This window comes from Lissotriton helveticus, chromosome 5_1, assembly GCF_964261635.1.
Source record: "Lissotriton helveticus chromosome 5_1, aLisHel1.1, whole genome shotgun sequence".
Classification (NCBI taxonomy): domain Eukaryota; kingdom Metazoa; phylum Chordata; class Amphibia; order Caudata; family Salamandridae; genus Lissotriton; species Lissotriton helveticus.
Genome location: NC_136065.1, coordinates 302,081,102 through 302,100,552, shown reverse-complemented (window position 1 = coordinate 302,100,552; position 19,451 = coordinate 302,081,102). Strand labels below are relative to the sequence as shown.

The 19,451-nt window shown below is 40.8% G+C and overlaps 1 protein-coding gene across 4 annotated transcripts in view; it reads right to left on the bottom strand.

Annotated features, from left to right (window-relative positions):
- The window catches only part of CLSTN1 (calsyntenin 1), a 329,531-nt gene that overhangs the window by 82,581 nt on the left and 227,499 nt on the right, over positions 1-19,451 (bottom strand). For 2 of the 4 annotated variants that reach the window (XM_078642287.1, XM_078642288.1), the window contains 3 exons: positions 16,296-16,458; positions 9,620-9,670; positions 3,640-3,797 (listed from right to left, as the gene is read on the bottom strand). In XM_078642287.1, the coding sequence (XP_078498413.1) occupies positions 3,640-3,797; positions 9,620-9,670; positions 16,296-16,458 (372 nt within the window). The remainder of the gene's footprint in view (positions 1-3,639; positions 3,798-9,619; positions 9,671-16,295; positions 16,459-19,451) is intronic. The other 2 variants (XM_078642290.1, XM_078642289.1) reach the window with 1 other exon arrangement.

Here is a 19,451-nt window from a genome sequence, read left to right as displayed (position 1 = left end):
AGGGAGGGGGTGGCAAAGCAGCTGGGGTGTCAAAGGATTTTAAGACCGCATCGGGAGTTAGCGCAATAGCATTTACAAACCGCTTTTTTGTGGTGAAGTTCATTGTTCAGTATTTGCACACTGCATCGGGAGCACTAGAATCAAATCTAATTGTTTAAAATAAAAAATAAAAAAGCATTTTCACTACGCATCAAGGCCAGGGTTCGAGGATTAATGCAGAAGCATTTGTAAGAACTTGACCAAATTATGTCAGAATTGCGGAATTATGTGCTCAAGTCAACGCAGCGGTCTATGTGTATTGAAAACACGTAAGGGAACTGTGATGCTGTTCACAATGGGGCCAGGCCGAGTAAGCGTGGTGCGAGGTCAAAGGAATACTAAAACAAGGACTGTGCGGCGAGAAGGGAGGGGTGAATGCCAGCAGGAAGGGAGGGGGTGGCAAAGCAGCTGGGGTGTCAAAGGATTTTAAGACCGCATCGGGAGTTAGCGCAATAGCATTTACAAACCGCTTTTTTGTGGTGAAGTTCATTGTTCAGTATTTCCACACTGCATCTGGAGCACTAGAATCAAATCTAATTGTTTAAAAAAAAAAAAGGATTTTCACTACACATGAAGGCCAGGGATCGAGGATTAATGCAGAAGCATTTGGAAAACAAGACGGAGGGCATTGCTGTGGGGAGGGGGAGGAGAAATGCGACACGGCGCAGCAGGGGGCGGAGAGGGGAGAGCGGGGATGGGGGAGAGACACGGCCATAGTGTGAAGCAGCAGGGGCCTTTGAATCACTTCAAAGGTGTGGGAGGAGTGCGGCTGAGGGAACAGACGGCGATTTGGTGATGTGCACGCGCATTTTAGGTCAATGCGCTTGCGCATTGACCTAAAAGCGCACGGGCACAGCACCAAATCGCCACAGTTAGTTAAACTTTGTTTAAAGCCCTATAGTCTCGCTTCTCTCAATGCGCATGCGCATTGATAGGTCACGAGACCTAAAAAGGAGTACCTCCACAGGGATATATATATAGAAAGAGGTAAAGGCAGAACTCTTTAGAGGGAGGAATGTTAGTCTCAAAAATTTCTGTGAATGGAGCCTTAACTGGGTGGCAGGTTCTCACCACTATGGGATCTGGGACCTAAGCTTCTGACCTTCAAACGGGAGATCTAAATGGGTTCTATTTCTAGCTTCTACCCAAGTAAAAAAAAAACAAGCACTGGAAAAGCCAATATGTCACGCCTATATGAGAGCTATTGGCTTTGCCAATGTCTTTCAGTGATGTTGTAAAGCAGCGTAGCTGCTGTTCTGCATGGATAAAAGTTAGTGGCATTATGTGGCCTAGAGTGGAGTGGCCAAGGGTGGAGCGGCCTAAGGTGGAGCGGCCTAAGGTGGAGCGGCCTAGGGTGGAGCGGCCTAGGGTGGAGCGGCCTAGGGTGGAGCGGCCTAGGGTGGAGCGGCCTAGGGTGGAGCGGCCTAGGGTGGAGCGGCCTAGTGTGGAGCGGCCTAGGGTGGAGCGGCCTAGGGTGGAGCGGCCTAGGGTGGAGCGGCCTAGGGTGGAGCGGCCTAGGGTGGAGCGGCCTAGGGTGGAGCGGCCTAGGGTGGAGCGGCTTAGGGTGGAGCGGCTTAGGGTGGAGCGGCTTAGGGTGGAGCGGCTTAGGGTGGAGCGGCTTAGGGTGGAACTGATTGGAATAGCCTAGAGTGGCACTATGTAGAGTGGAGTGGCATAGAGTCGAGTAGTGTTGCAGATTACAATGGTACACTGTGGAGTAGCTTAGAGTAGAAAAGAGAGGAGTAGAGTAGCGTAAAATGGTGCAGAGTAGAATGGCATTAAACAGAGTACAGTAGGGTAGCACAGAGTGGTGTAGAGTAGAGTGCTGTATAGTAGAGTGGCATGAGGTAAATTGGCATGGCTTAGAGTGAAGTGGACTGGCAGTGTAGAGAATAGTCTACACTGAAGATTGCCAAGAGCCTTAGCAGTATCCGTATCATTTGTTATCCCTTGTAAAGCTTCATCAATATGCTTTCCAAAAAGCTCTTCTCCATCATAAGGCAGAACTAAAATCTTGGTTTGAACCTTCGGCCTGAATGTTGTCGCCTTCAGCCATCCCTGGCATCTTAAGACTGCCGTCCCAGTAAGTTGGCGGAAACCGGTGGAAGCGATGTCCATCGCACAATCTATTCTCTGCGAAGCTGAACGTTCGCCCTCCAGCAGTATTTTCTTAGGCTCATCTTTGACGTCTGATGGAAGATTATTGATATGAGCCGCAATATCTGACCACATTTGCCTGTTGTAGCAGCCTAATAAAGCCAGGGAATTAGAAGCCCTGACTGTTAATGCAGACATAGTTGAGAAATGTTTGCCTATGTTGTCCAGTCTTCTACCCTCCTTGTCCGGGGGTGCGGATGATGGTGCCGAATGGTTCTTCCATCTACGTTGTGCCGCTTGTGATATCCTTGAAATCATAAAGGAAACAGTCTTGCTGATGCCCAGGCATCGTAAGCTAAAAACGCCTGGCTGCTCTCTCTAAGAGGTTATGGAAACCTCATATGTCTTCTGGAGGTGAATCAGTTTGTGGCGGAGATGGTAAACGTCCAGTTCGCCATGTTGTTGTATTTCCACTTCCTCCTGCTCTTCTTCCTCTTCCTCGGAGGAGGATAGTTGTTGAACAGGTACTTGTGATAGAGGAGAAGATGGGAGTTAACTTTGTACCATAGGAGGTGGCAGAGGTGCTGGTGAAAGAGACCACGATGTTGGTGGAAATCTTTCTGTAATCTGCTAACATGGAGGTCCAAGTCCAACAAGGAGTCACTGCAACTAGTGACTCAAAAGACTCCAAAGAAAAGCAACTTACAAACATCCAAGCCCAACACTAGATGGCAGGAGTATGCAGTGCATGTGTATCAACTGCGACATATGCTACAAATATATTTTATCTCCAATTAAAAGTGTACCAGGTTCTCAAGAATAGGCAGGACTATTCAGCATGACTACTATGAAGAACCTGTGATGGAAGAGTAACAATATAATTTAAGAAGAAAAGGAAGGCACTCTTTTCTAATTATGTGAACATTTTCTCCTTGACACAATGGACAGACCAACTGCAAATGTGCCCCACCTGAAACAGTATTCTTTTGTCCACGAACCTGAGACTGCATTGTGTTTACACCAATCGCCATTTTGCCCCAGAAGATAAATTCCTGAATTGGTGACCAAACTGCTGAGTGATGCCCTCCAACTGAACCAGAAAAACAAACAAATATGGACAGTAGCAATTTTGTAGGTGGGTGCAGAGGAGAAAGGTATTGAGGAAGGGGAGAGTGTATGAGAGCCTGTGTAATTATGTATAGGTGTTTGTGCTAAATTAACTGAGCCAGGAAGCAATAGTATTAAATCTGCACGAGCAGGAGATGCAGGAAATGAAGACAGAAGGAATCTGCAGCAAACTTATTTTGAGTGTTTTGGTAAGTCGGACTGAAGAAAAAAAGCCATTGCCCCTAGTGACAAAAGGGCATTAATGGGTTTGAGAAAAGATAGAAAAAAAACCCAGAGAGCTTTGGAGCGTAGAGTGGTTTATTTATGGCATTTGAAAATGCATTCCTCTTATTTATTTTTCTTACACAGTTTTGTGGCTTGAACGAGAAACTTTACCTGCATGCCCTTGCCAACTCCTTCAGCTGCCTGCAGATCCAATCCTTCCTTGCATGTGTACAGGCAGTCTATCACCTTAGTGTTGTCAAGTTTACCAGAACGGATCATCAAACCGGCAAGACTCCCTCTGAAGTACTGGGCCATGCGCATGTCGCCCCCTGCAGGGATTGAAATGAGAGGTATCACCAATGCTGCAGCTGACTCATAACCAGGTGGATTTCCTCTGTTTAATCGTTATAGGGATACATGCATGTTAGTGGATGTCCATGAAAGGAATCTTGCAATCATGTTGAAGCACAATGAAGGGTATGGAACCGTTGATGGTCATGCACAAGGCCATTTAGCAGAGCAACACTAGAAAGCCCTAACAAAATGTCAAAGTGCACAGCAGTCTGCACGCCGCATTCTGAGAAACAAAGTGAGGAAACCATAATATAAAGTCAAGCTCTTAGTAGCATGCACGTTTCTTGGAGGAGCAGGAACCGAAAGTTACAATACATGGAATCAGGCAGCAAAATGCATTATAATACACACAGTTGTGACAAGGGCAAAGACAAGAGATCTGTGTAGATAGGGTAGGTGTGTCTTAGAAACAAATGGGTAAAAATGGGCACTGCTAAGTGGTGGAGCTCGTACAAAGCTTTCACTACTGAGCACGTCTATCCAGGAAATAGACCATGGTCATCCCAACCAGTGGAGAAAGGGCCAAGATGTCCAGAATCATGCACAGGATGTTTTAGATAAAGATCAAAAGGACTGCCCATGTGGGAGAACAAGTTTACATGGAGACTGTTGACAACTACTTCTTGGCAACAGATCAACCAAACAAAAAATTTGTATCACGCTACTTTACATAAATGAGAACTGAAATTGCTACTTAATGAAACAAGCCTCGCATGGGAACTAAATTGATTATTACGCATTTCTGCAACTAAAACATAAATTTTTTAATGCATTCCTGATCTAAAAATGTAAAGTGATCTACTAGAAGTAGCAAGTGGGCCTCCAAAATATATCTGCTGCAACGATAGCATCAACCAGACGCCAGTGTTCATTTACTACTTGTCTGAAACAACAAACCTTTACTTTAACGACTGAATGAATCATTTGGTTGTCCCATGAAATTAGTACATTTTGTAAATTTATACAAGGGCTCATTTTCCAGCTTGATGGGAGAGTTTCCGGGGCATTCTAGTGAGTTAGCGATAGCCAGCCTATCTAAACGCAACACTTTATGAAGTATTATATGACACTGACCCTTTATAAGATAGACACCAGCACCATTCTATTATAGCCCGATGCCGAACACTATACTGGCTGTTAAAGTCCCTGAACCCAAGTTATGGGTCCAGTCCACAGGTCAGAGCTTATACCTAGGGTATTTAACAACAGATATGGCACAAGGCAGGAGGGTTATAAGCATATTACAACATTTCACCCACTAAGGGTAGAATGTTCTGAACTAAAAAGGGAGAAACAGAAAGACTAAGTGTTGGAGCAGAGAGCTTATCCTAGCCATTATATGACAAGAGGCACTCCATTGTCTTAAATGGAGCTCTCAACGTTCCAATGTTCTAATATAGGTTATGAGAAAAGCTGACAGCTCAAATACCCATCTATGAGACAGTGTTAGACCACTTAGACTTAATGGATACCTACTTTGTGGTCCTTACCACTAGTTCAACAAAAACGGAAGTCAAAAAATTCAAAGTACTTTTGTGCTCCTCATGCGTAAGTATAAAGCCACCCAAATGCATCAATATCCTACCTCTCCTTTATGTCCAATACAGGAACTGCCCAGAGCAATGAGATGTAAAGGGCTTTGCATTGTTAGCCCAAAATTGGTAGCCACTCACATACCCCTCCAAGCAAGCAAGTAAAAGAAGATAATTCGACCATCTTCTGCATTATGATTGAGAAAGGTTTCAGTTCCCAAAGTGGGCGACAAGAATTTAGCGCTGAAGTCTTCCATTTATTTTTATTACCGATGTAGGAATTTCTTACTATACGTGGTACTTTTGCTAGGAACCTAACAGAGATATTTATTCATTGATGGTTAATCTGTTTCTATGACTCACCGTACCACCGTACCACGTCTCGGAAGGAATTTTACTTTATGCACCTTAATTTCATTTAATGAAATCTGATTAGCCCCAGTTAATGGTCTATGGACAGAATGAGTTACTGCATTTCCCCCAACAGTGCCATAAAACAGAAAGTGCTGTGAAATGGCACAAGACTATAGCTTTTCATTCTTGCAGCGGATAACAAATTGTACTCTTCCTCCTCATAGCAAATAAGAGAACCTCAATATAAGACGCATCTTGTGTACTTTCTTTTCAGATACTACGCAGATTATATACACAACCACATTTTAATTAAAGTATTAGATTTAGATTCAGAGAGAAACCGAGATTTTAATTTGGGATTAACTTTAGAGCAAAGTCAACGCATAGTTAGTTTTATATTCTTAACACCTGGCATGTTGCATAAAAAAATATATATATTACAATTAGGTGGGGAAAGTGCTTGATACAATAATTGCTAACAAAATCCTATACTTGGTATAAATTGGTTAGAAGTGTGTCAATGCTCATTCTATTGTTAACAAATTTCTGTTGTTAGTAGATCTAAGCGATTAACACCTCATCAGGATCCAATTCCTAAGGTAACTTACGACTCGTAAAGTTACGAGTGCTAAGCCTCAGCACTTGGGGTGGAAACTCCGCACTCAGCACTGCCGTGCAGAGATTATGCCTGAGAGCAGAGACTCAGCACTTGTAACTTTATGACCCGCAAGTTCCTTTGTGAATCGGGCACACTTGGTTCAAGAATGTGCATTTTACACTTTAGACAAAATGACCCAGCAATTTGTTCAAGGGTGAACAGGGATGCCAAAACGATGACAGGCTTTCCCTCGTGATTATAAAAACTGCGAACCATGTAAAGACCGAAGTTTTAGCATAAATAATGGTTTAAAAATATGGCTGTAATGCTGCTTGGGGCCTTGGGATTTCTTGGGACTAGATATCGATATCATATAGTAGTCTGACTACTCGGCTTCGTTTTGCAAAGACATATTACATATAAGAGTATTAGCCAAGGAAAATTTGAACAACTGGGGAGATTGGGAGGAAGACATTTTAACAAAGACATTGAAGTGATCCACAACATAAATTAAGTAAATATGGTTCACTGACAAACAGTGTAAAGGTCATTCGCTGGATTGTGTGTTGACAAAAGGACTAGATTTGGCTAGCTTAGACCTCTTCACCCGACCATGCAATTATCAGATAAACACTGGCTTTTGACCCTATTCCAAATGTGGAAAATAGCCTGGGAGTATGCAAGTATACAGGACTTGGGCAAGGGAATCCCTGAAATACTGCTCAAATTAGGAAAGAACAGGTAGGTCAGACAACCCCAAGTTATCCTCCATGGAGCTAGTCCTAAGGTTTCTATGCTCTCCGGAAAATACATGTTTCCACGTGATTTCCCAGAGAGAATTTAAATGGATAAAGAGGTTGCAAAAAAACTGAGGAATAAGTGAGAAATCAACGAGGGATGCTTGGAAGAAAAAGGAGGATGCCAGGCTGACTAATACAAAATCTTTCGCACGGATGCAGAAAACACACTGGAAAATAATACTGGACATGAAGAAAGTAGTCCCCCTTCCTCAACTTAGAGGTGATAAGTTGTTTGACCACAATCTTTAAGATCACATGTAAGCTAGTTCTGGCGTTTATTCCAGGACAAAGTTTCAATCACTTATGAAAAGTACCCTGAGAGCTTTTCCCAGTATGTCTCAAAAGACTAAAAACTAGCCCACTATTATAAAACTTTGGAGGATGTTAATGAGGGATTAATTGCTCAATTTATGATCTATCTGGATCAGTCATATCTGGCTATGGAACAACACTAAGCTAGAAGTAGGGCACCAATGGCCGAAAACATTCTTGCTACAGGAGAAGTTGCATGTCACCTGAAATTGGAAGTGCCAACTCCCTTCTGGTAAAAGGCATCTTTCCAATATTTACTGTAGGCAGGCGTCGGCCAATTTCAAACCTGCCCTCCATGTGTAAAATCAAGGTGGATGCTTTGTGTGACCATATCCGGACTCATCGGATCCAGGACAATTACCAGCCTGGTTTCTAGCCACTATTGTAACCAAGCCAGTCTAGCCAGTGGCATCAAGAATGGGTTTCCATAGACAAAAGAGAAAGGCTGAATGGCATGGCAGATTTAACTTTATTTTTGGATGGCTTTAATAAGATCTCATGCCCAGTTGTCAGACCACCAGGAAGGAGTGGCAGATCTATCTGGGATGACAAAAATTGGATGGGCTCAAGATATTTATTCACTTTGCCTCTTTCTATCCAATGCCCTGAAATGCAAGCCCACAGGTTCTGCAGGCTTAAGTGCTCATTCCCTCAGTTTAACAATTACATGCACCCACTGGCTGAAATGCGGATTGAGGTTTCAGATGTATAGGTGTTAAATCAAGCCTGCAGCTGCAATGAAGCAAATCGTAACAGATTTTGTGGCTGAAAATACAGAATGGATTAAGTTTGATATACTGGCACTAAATGGGGCCACAACAAAAACTGCTGCCAGATTCCGGTCCTTCTCTTGGCTGCTTTCATTTTTGTGAAATTCTATTAACAGCACCCAATGTGAAAGATATTGCTGAACGGGGACCTTACCATGAGTAAAAATATTTGAGGTAGTCACAAACCGTAATGTCTAGTTACTGGCAAAAGAAAAATCTATTGCAGTTTATGGATATGAAAGACCATCTAATATCAGATAGACATTAAAAACACACCAGTTTAGACTCTACTAGGTGTGGGCAAACTGGGAAGGACGAGGAGGAAGAGTGGTTCTATTGATCCCCAAACCCTGAAGAATCATAAGCACAGTTAAGATTTTATAAGCTTGTTAGCAAAACACTTCATTTCGAGCCCAATGAAGTTACGTGGACACAATCAATTTTAAATATTTACTCCCCCACACGACTGAGTTTTGGAAAAGCTGCCCAAAGACTTTTAAATGACCATCATTTGATTCTATACAACCCCAATGCTGGTGGATTGAACAGATCAATGAAAAGGATTTCAGGCATATTTTTAAATTATGCCAGAGATTCTTGGTTTTTGAAAGGCAGAACACCTGTCAGGCAAACTGTTGGCACATCCGCAACGATCACACTTTTTATAAAGCTGCAGAGGTCTTCCACTGGCACAACAGAAATATTGAGATCTCAGAATCTAGTCAGGAGAAACTATGCAAGAGACCTTCAGGTATTAAATCCAGGGGAAACTGTTGCCTTATAACTAATGCACATCAAAGTAATTTTATTTTGGACTTTTAATCCCTCAACCTGTGGCACAGGAGTGAAAAAGAAGTACACTTCTAGATTTGTGTAATTCAACACCTTTCATTTGTACACGAAGTAGGTCTTAAACAATAGCATAGGCACATGAAAGTAATTCAATATGGGGACAAGTAGTACAGCCTCGCTTCAAAGTTAACCAACATTCCACCCACAAGCTAGGCTCATCAAAATGGTATAAATGGAAGGCTTTTCCTACTTTTGAATTTTAAAATATGAAGGAGGCCATACAGCACTTAAAGACAGCTAATTATTTGGTTTTAAACTGCCTATCAGGAGGACCCCTTGAACTAGTTGTAAACACTGTATGACCTAAGAGAACGTTCATATGTACCATAGCAAGGCAGCGCCTCTTTGCACACAGCCAGTGGGAGAAAAAGTGACTAAGACCCAACAGGAATAAAAGTATAGCCAGAAGGAGCAGGAGCTGAATAGTTCACAATGCAAGGACATGCCTAAAAGCAAATCTGAAACTGTGAAGATGGTCAGGATGCAAACGTTGCAATACATGCATAAATAAAAAATAAAATGTGAGGCATCTTCCAAAAATCAAAACAGAAAAATGTCAAGGAGCAGAACTCCAGCAACCTGAAGCAGACTCAGTCATCAACTCAGGAGAGGTCTCATTTCCTGCGATTTCTGTGGAGGAAGCAAGAAAAGAGACAAACAGGGGGAGGAGCCAAGTGGTTAAGGACTTTTCAGAGACAGACATTACCAAAGAAGGAAATGTTAATTTAATGGGCAGTCACAAATTATTAGCCCTTGGATCCTCTCCTGTGATAAACTTAAAGAAACTATTATCACCTAAAGGCAGGGCTAAACACATCATCTCCATGACAGTTTATAATATATAACAATAATGCAGATACAATGATACTAAACTCATTAGAGATACCTACCTTGATACCCCAGTGTTAATACAAAACATTAACAAGACTGTTAGCCGATAAACAGTGTATAATGGTACTGGGAATAGAAGAAAACATGCTGGGATTCCCACATACTATTTAGACTCCTACATCTAATGCTCTCCAAATCTTAGAAGAGAGAATTGAGTTCAACGCAGAAGAGCTGGTGGCAGTGCAACTGGAAGTAAACAAGTTACTGGGGACAGTTTGGCTTCATTGTGCATTCCAACTACAGGAGGTACACAGGAAAATGGTTTACAGAAGGCACTAGGAGTCAACCATACAGACAGTAGATTTTCGTGAGTGAGACAGGTCTCTACAAAGCCTCTACAATTTCATGAAATTTGCAATTGCAAAAGTACTTTCTGGAATAGGAGGCTCTTGGCTTTCACATCATGGTTTAATTCAGGATAATAACGATCCTGTAAGAGGTTCAAAGACATGAGAGGCCAATGTAGCAATCTTGGTTTGCAGCTAGGCAAGCCTTATATGAAGTCATGACAGGCCCTGTATCGAATGATATGCCTTTCTCAACCTTTCATCCCTCCCTGGTAGATAAAATAGGTAACTTGTATTTCAGCAATAATACTAGGTAATTAAACCTTTTAGGTATTACTTAGAATGTGTTGTGGTTATGTAAATAGCCCTAATTAAAATGATACCAGAGACACTAGCCAGTGGTATTTGCATCAAGTGTTTAATATTAAGACTCGTTAGTGCTTTAATAAAATCAAGCAAGGTAAAAGATAAAGAAAATATTTAAGTGTAGTCTTCAACAAAGTAAGATCTAGTTAATAAAACCAACAAATAATATGTTGCTTAATGGGCAAAAGCTAAATAATCTCTTAAGAAAATATGAAGGAAAAATAAGGAAACCATTGTATCCTTGTGAAAACTAGGATAAGTAAAGTAGTTGAAAGTCTGATCCTGCAAGTCCCACAAAGCCAATGAATTACCATGGCAAGGTTGCAAAACATTTTTGCTCTCGTAAAAGTTCTGATTTGATAATTTCTAGATGCAAACAATTTCAAAGTTGTTGGATTTGGGAGGTAATGTGAGGAAATGTTAATTTCTCTGTAACCAAGGTTTGAAGTTCAGAACTGGTATAGAAAGGGTAAGGGTGTGACCCTTCAGCAAAGGGGACAATTTCTATGGAAGTCCTCGGTCTCTTTGTGGCAGACTTAAGTGATGTGAGAAAAATACCTGACCCGTTCGGAAAGACTCAGGCAAACAAAGCATGAGAGTACTTCGCATCTTTTCAATTACTGCATAACTATCACGTCACTAGAACTGTAGAGAGAAAGTAAGATTTTCCATTTCTAGATTATAATGGATGGGCTGTGCAGGAAGCCCATGGCCCTACCTTTGAAGGTGGTCAACTAAGGGATTATTTGGCATGGCCCCAAGTTAGGACTAGGTCTTTGAGTGGCCCCACATCATTAAATAGCCTTCTGTTAATTTGTGTTTGGGCATACCCCAATCTCTAGGCCTATTCCTTTGTTCTCACTACAGGACATGGACCAGAGAGATGTGGTGATTCAAGACCTCTTGCAAAATCTCAATAGTCAAATGGCACAGGTAGGAATGAGATCAGAGTTCTTTCCTAAAGTAAAACATTTACTTATTTTATTTATAGCATTTATAAAGCGCCTGACTCACCCCAGATGGGGTATCTCCGCGCTAAGGACAACTAGCGGTACAACACAGTAGGAGCAAACAATGCTAAAAAAGTGGAGTTTTAAGCTTTTTCCTGAATGCCAGATAGTTGGTATTTAGGGGAAGTTCCAGAGTCAATTGATTCCATAGCATAGGGGCTATGTAGGAGAATGATTTTCCTCCCAATCTGGTTTGCTTAATTCGAGGATCAGCAAGCAGGCCTTTTCCCTCAGAGTGGAGTATGCGAGATGGAGTGTATTTGACTAGTTTTTCAGCCAGGTATGTAGGGCCCATAGGATTGAGGCCTTTGAACACCAGGCAGCACACTTTAAAGTGAATTCTATTCCAAATAGGAAGCCAGCGTAAGTTGTGTAGTAAGGGAAGAGATTAAGTGCGATAGGGAGCACTGGCCACCAGGCGTGCTGCAGTGTTCTGCACTACCTGCAAACTTTGTAGATCAGAATCCTTGGCAGAAATGAATAGAGCATTACTATATTCCAAGCGACTGAGAACTAAAGCATGGATTAGTGTTTTACGTGTTCTAATTGGAAGAAAATAGAAAATCTTCCGAAGTAGGTTCAGCACATAGAAACAGGATCTTTTAATAGTTGCTATATGATCCTCCAAGTTGAGATCTCGGTTTACTAAAACCCCTAAGTTTTTGACAACTGTCTTTGGTGTGGGGGCTAAACCCAGTTCTTCTGGCCACCACCTGGGAGACCATCTAGTAATAGCATCCTTAAAGAGCATGATTTCCGTTTTTCCTTCGTTTAACTGCAGGAAATTACTCCTCATCCAGGAGGTAATCGTTTTCATGCCTTCTGAGAACACTTTCTGGATGTTAGGGGTGTATTTATTGTATGTAAAAATCAGTTGTGTGTCGTCCGCATAGGAGATTGGGGGAAACCCAATTTTCCTAAGAAGTGCTGCTAAGGGGGCGACATACACATTAAATAAAGACGGGCTAAGACAAGAGCCCTGCGGTACCCCTTCGTAACATGGCTGATCTTTGCTTGGAAAGGGCCTAGGTTCACTATTTGTGTCCTATCTTAAGAAATCTTGTATCTATCCAATAGGATTTGATGAGATATGGTGTCGAATGCGGCAGATAGGTCAAGCAGTACAAGAATTACTGCCTGACCTGCATCCGCCAGCATTCGTATATCATCAGTTATCTTCACCGAGGCAAGTTTGGTACTGTGACTAGGACGAAAACCAGACTGAGAATAATTCAAACAGTTGGTAGATTCCTGATAGGCCGAAAGATGGGTATTAACGTGTTTCTCTAACAGTTTACTGTATAGAGGTAACAAGGAGATAGGACGATAGTTATGATGTCCGAAGCCAGTTTGGTGTTTTTACGGATGGGCATAATTTGAGCAACTTTCAATGCTTTGGGAAGTTTGCCTTCTTTAATGGAATAGTTAAGAATGGAACTGAGAGGCTCTGCTAATTCAGCTGCCAATTATTTAGCAAATTTAGCAGGGATTAAATCAGTTGGCGAGCTAGATTTTGCAGATTTTAGTAAGAGTTACGTATCCTGAGCTGTCAGCAAAGGAAATTCTTTTAAAGTACATTGTCCAAGAGTCAGGCGAATGGAAGGTGCCAAAGTCACACTTATTATTGACAGAAGTTATGTTGTTATATATATATATCCTTTTTCATGCTTTTTTTTTTTTTTTTAGAGTAGTGGTCTGCAATTTTATCACAGAGAAGTTGAGTGGGTCCCTCTTCTGTGTTAAGGAGTTTAGGATTAACAAAAGTATTAAGGATATGAAAAAGCATTTTAGAAGAATTGCCTGATTGTTCCAGTTTAAAGAGTCCTTGGTGCTCCGCCAATTGCGTTCAAGTTTTTTTACAATTTCTCTTCTCCATCCTAAGGTCAGATGTATACCAGGTGGTCGGAGTACGACTAGAAACAGTGTTAGATGTTTTTTCAGGAATTAAAGCATCCAAGGTAGTTTGCATGGTGTTATGAAAGGTCATATAGTGGCTATCCACTGTGTCTGGACCAGAATTTGGCCTATTCCAGGTAAACAATTCACCAAATTTGTTAGGGGATTGTTTATGCCAGTGTCTGAGTTTAAGAGGTCAAAAGAGACCATAGAGTGGTCTGACCATATAAGCGTACCAGTAGATGTATAAGTTAGATCAGGTGAGTTAGAAAGAACCTGGTCTAGAATATGACCAGCAGTATGTGTAGGGACATCATTCCTTATTGTGAAGTTTAAAGCTAACATTTCCTTAGAGAAAATAACAGCATCTGAGTCGACCCGATTGTCAATATGAACGTTAAAATCTCCCAAAAGAACAAATGTATCAGATGATATAACATGGGGTGCCAATATATCTAATAGGTGCGAAATAGAATTAGAGATAGGTCCTGGGGGCGGTAAACATAACAGCTGTCGTCCAGGGCCATTTTCTCTTGGACTATGAGCAGTTATTTGAGTGCTCTGTTACGATGTGTGATCTCGCCCATCTTGTACTTGATGGACGACAGCATGGCCAAGTCCGCACAGTCTAGTAGTGGCTATGAGAGGAATCAAAAAGTGTCCATTATGTACAATGGAGCACATGTCATATGCTTACAAGACACATCTGTTGGTGCTTCTAATTAGAAGGGCACAAGGATGCATGTGAAACACTACCATAGTAAGTACCTGTACAAAATTAAGTTGCAGAAGTAAACTAAACAGTCTCCATCGCCTAACTCATTAGGAATGGTTAATAGGTGAAAATCAGGATATTAGGTTTTTAGGTTTCCATTCCTTGCTGCTTTTTTGTCAGATGCTAACTGAAATGTCTGAAACACAAATCATACAAACTAAGTTTTTCCTTCCAAGACATTTGATTACCACAAGGACAGTCTAAGATGGCTGACAGCTGCTAACAAAGCAGCCAAGAAAGATCATCAAGAATTAATACATATGCTTCCTAATTTAGAAAAAAAATGAAACCGTCAGACGACAACTGGTGATGTCTTATGAAGCCAAAATCTTCCAAGATACTTGCTCCACAGAGCAAAAAAATGAATTCCCCAAAATCTCTTAAGAGCAATGACTATATGCTCCATCTCCCACTTTTTTCTTTAAAGGGATGCTTAAAAATGGATAGGATTACAAAACAAGAATCAAAACATGTTGTATGCTTCGTTGCTTTTTAAAAGATGTATAAAATTGAGAAATTTCTCAATATAACACCAACAAAGATGCTATTGTGTTTATGGATATCAAAGGAGAAATAGTTCTGTCACAGAAGAGTATTTGCGTTGGGAGAAAAGCCGGAAGACAGAGAGAAAAAACATAAAAGTGGGAAAAAAATATCAGATAAGAAAAATGTCCTGTAAAACATGATGCTCTGCTCCAAAAGCATCTTTGGTGCAAAGCATTGTCAGAGCTTAGAACCAACTGCCTCTAAAACGTAATGGAACAAGGAATCTATTTCTATAGACTCATCCACATTTTTTTCAATGCTTTCGATTTTCTTTTATGTCACTCCTTGTATGTGAATGGCTGTATATTCATAAGTATTTTATAAAATGAAAATAAAAGAAGTTGCAGTAAGTTTATAAATATTAAAAGGCCTGGTGTTGTATAATAGACCCCCTTTCAAAAGTCTGCTAGTACAACAAAATACCTTTAAATAAAATGTACCACTCCACACCATTTTTAACCAGAAACCATTTATAAATCTTCTGTCTGAATTAGTGAACATTGAGGACACTTGATAAAATAGACTGCAACCACTGTATTAAAAAAACAGCAATTTTTATAGCAGTGGCTCTAAATCTGTGGTAGTGGTCACCTGGGAGTCCGAAAGGGATAATCAGGTTCACAACTATTTAGAAAACTAATAAATATTAGCATATTAACAAAGTATATATACATAAAGTTAATTTGAAAAGGTTTTCAAAAGCTTTGCAAAAGGATTTGAAATGCTAGGCTAAAAATTAAGTTGGTATTCGCATCTTGATTCATGGGAGCAATGCAGATACAGCAAACAATGTAGTACAGATTCGTCACCTCCAAAGAAGTGCTGGTATTTCCTAACAAAATGACCATTCATTCGGTGCAAAAAGAAAAAAAAAAAAAAAAAGAAAATCGATATGCTACCATGTACCATATTACTTAAGTCTTTTAGAAATAAAACTACAATATGAAAAACTCTAGCCAAAAATATAAAAAAAAATTGCATATTGTTTGGTTGGGAATTAAATAAAATATTTCATAATTGTGCATTTCTTTGACATTTCTGTTGCAGTATTTGTGTATTATTTTGAGGTTCAAATTGTTGAACCTGCCTTGGGGGGCGGGGGTCCCCTGCTTCCACAAGTGATATACTGCGTGTCCATAGAAGTCAAATGGTTAAGAAACTCTGCGTTGAAGCACAAACGATAATGTTAAACACTTCAACCTAATAAATCATATTTAATAAATACTATAATGAAAAGAAAAAAGTGCACCAGGTCTGTCCTTAATCAGGTCAAGTAAACACAAGACCTACAAGAAAGTAATCTGAGAAACACAGGTGGTAAGGATGTACAAGCACACAAGAAGGAAAGACGTGGGCAGCACATTAATCACCCCTCCTATAAAGCGTTGTGACCTTCATGTAAATCCCTTGGCTGCATCAAAGGAGAAGAGAGAAACTGAGGGAGGGGGTGACTGCAAGAAGTACATCAAAATGTGGCTTGTTACCTTGCCAACAAGCACCAACCACCATCTGAGGCTCAATGTGCGAGGAATGGAGCGGATAATCTTCTGTCACCATTAAGGGGTCATACGCAATGCCATCAACATAAAGCGCAACAGTGGGGAGTTCCACATTCAGCACATAATGGTGCCATTCCTTATCGCAAACCTATAAAAAAAGAAAACCAGCGTTAAACACCAGCAGTAACAGATTTATGTTTCCTTTCCTATGCACTCCCTTTGAGATTTAAAATAAGACCTTTGGGCTGAAGTATATAAATAGCAACGATAATTGTATGTTCACAGTCATGCAGGTATATCCATGGCTACAACTAAGAATAGCACCTTGTATCTGTGGACGAGAAAGAGGTCCCCATCTGGCAGGTGCGGAAAAGACTTAAGGCTAAGTCAATCTTTATTCTCCCATCCTTATATTCATTATGTTTCACAACCCTCCCAATAAATTGGTGACCATATTCCTTATACGTTAGCTCTTTCTTCACAACCATGAGCTGTCCCTGCAGCTAGGTTTTCTAATGATAAAACCAATATTAAACAAATACAGCTATTCAGAAACACAGCACTGAGTCTGCACAGAGATATCATATTGTACTGCTTGGCAGTGAGGATGAGGAGGCAGAAGCCAGAACTGCTGCCATCCTAAACGCTGCAGGTGTTACCTCGTGTAACAGACATAATATCCAGCTATATGCATTGTTTTATCTTTAAGCTTCAAGACACAGCTTTGGGCACCCAATAAAGGTAGAGAGGAAACAAATCTACTTAACAAAAAGAAGCAGAGAGGGAGGCCAACAAGAGAAACTTTTCTGCTTACCTATTATCACACATTCATTAAGCCCCCTGAACTTCACATTGTGCTTGCAATAAATGGTAACTGGACAGTTAAACATTGGTTTAATAGCATATTTTGATGATGCCTATTATGTATTTCTCATTGTCAAGCATGCCCCAGCCTTAATTTGGGACGGTGTCCTGATCGATTTTGGGGTTATGCACAAAATCCTATTCTATTGTATGCTGTAATGTCGACTGTTTTTTAACAATTAAAAAATGTAAATAAAGTTTTTAAAAATCCATTGGTTTAAGACTTTTGCTGATCGAATAGTGCTGTGTGTTTAAAGTGAGAGACTGAGTTGTTTAGTCAAAACTGGTTTAAAAATGCGGTCTAGGTTTTTCCACTGCTCGATTCAGTAGCATATCTACTACAAGAGCAATGCTAGTCTCTTGAAAGGTACACTCTTGAAAGCTACACTTAACTCTATGGGCAACACTATGGCTCAGGTGCCAAAACACAATGCAGACAAAATGAGAAACTGAAATTTCAAACCTCAGTATGGAGATAGTGATCCAGCTAACAAATGGAGGTAGCGATCAATTAAGCACAAAGAAAATCTCTGGATAGTGTTGCCTCCTCCAGAGTCCCGAACATTTTACCACTTTCAGATAGGAGCTGAAGAAAGGCAAATGCCATGTTCATGAAAGCAGCTTATACCTTGCAAATAACCTCATTAACATTTGCTACGCTGTGCATAGACACTGATGGGAAAGGACCACCATTAAAGCATAGTCGATCCACTACCTTATCCAACACTGCGGGATGGCATATATGAGTGCATATCCAGGGAGCCACCCCAGCTAATCACACATATTGGAATACGAGAGATAGATTCCTGAGGTTGGCCGGGCAGCTCTTAACCGGAGGACAGTGTCCCCATCATGCACGTTAACTTGGACAAGTAATTTAAGAAAGGATTATGTTACTTATCCAGTAAGCATCTGTTCCTGGCATGTAGAGATGTAGTGTCACATGCTTTGCATACTCCTGCCATCTAGTGTTGGGTCCGGATGTTAGCAAGTTGGTTTTCTTTCAAGAAGTCTTTCCAGTCACGAGGTAAGCTAACAACTCCTTCCGGTGACAGTGCGCGTGGGCATCAACTCTACTGTTAAGATATCGGAAATACAAAAACGACTATGTAAATGTCTATTTCCCTACTGTACATGCTATACTGCGGTCACCAATAAAGTGCGTTTTAAAATAAAACTCTACTGTTAAGATTGTTTTCCCGCAGGAGGGTGAGAATGGAGTAAGTGTAGTAAAGAGATATCTATGCATATGAAATGTAATTGATGAGAACTGCAACAACTACCGGTGTCCAGGGAGGTGGGAGGGCTTATGTGAATCTACAGCTCTACATGCAAAGAAAAGATGCTTACTGGGTAAGTAACCGTCCATTCGAGGCATGTGTGCTGTAGATACACATGCTTTGCATATACAATATAAAGCAGTATTCTCCCAAAGCCGTGGCTAACCAGTAGATGTTGCAGTTGTCTGAAAAGATGTCTTTAGCACTGCTTGCCCTACGTTGGCTTGTTGGCGTGCTAATATATCTACACAATAGTGTTTGGTAAATGTGTGTGGTGTAGACCATGTTGCGGTCTTACAGATGTCAGCTATAGGAATGTTACCTAAAAAGCCCATAGATGCCCCTATTTTGCGAGCGGAATGCATTCTGGGGGTATAGATAAAGTTTTTAGCTTTTGCATAGCAAGTCTGAATGTATTTAACAATCCATCTTGAAATACCAGATTTAGAAATAGGATTACCCTTGTGAGGTGGTGCAAATGCGACAAACAGTTGCTTTGTTTAACAAAAATCTTTTGTTCTTTCAGTATAATACAATAACGATCTTATGACATTAAGCGTGTGAAGAGCTCGTGAAGAACAGTTTGAGGGAAGAACACAGGTAACTGAACTGATTGGTTAAGATGAAAAGCAGAAACTACTTTAGGGATAAGTTTTGGGTTGGTGCGAAGAACTACTCTTTCTTTATAAAGCTGAAAGAAGGGTTCTTCTAAGGTTTATGCCTGAAGCTCACCAACTCTCCTTAATGAAGTGATTGCAATGAGGAAGGCAACCTTCCATGAAAGTAACTGTAAAGGACAATTGTGTAATGGTTCAAAGACTGGACCCATGAGTCTTGTAAGTACAATGTTGAGATTCCATACCGGAGGTGTTCTGGATGGAATTACCCTTTTTAAGCCTTTCATAAAGGCTTCAATCAAAGGGACTTTAAACAAAGATGGATGCTGTCTGTTTTGCAAATATGCAGCTACTGCTGCATGGTGCAATCTAATCGATGT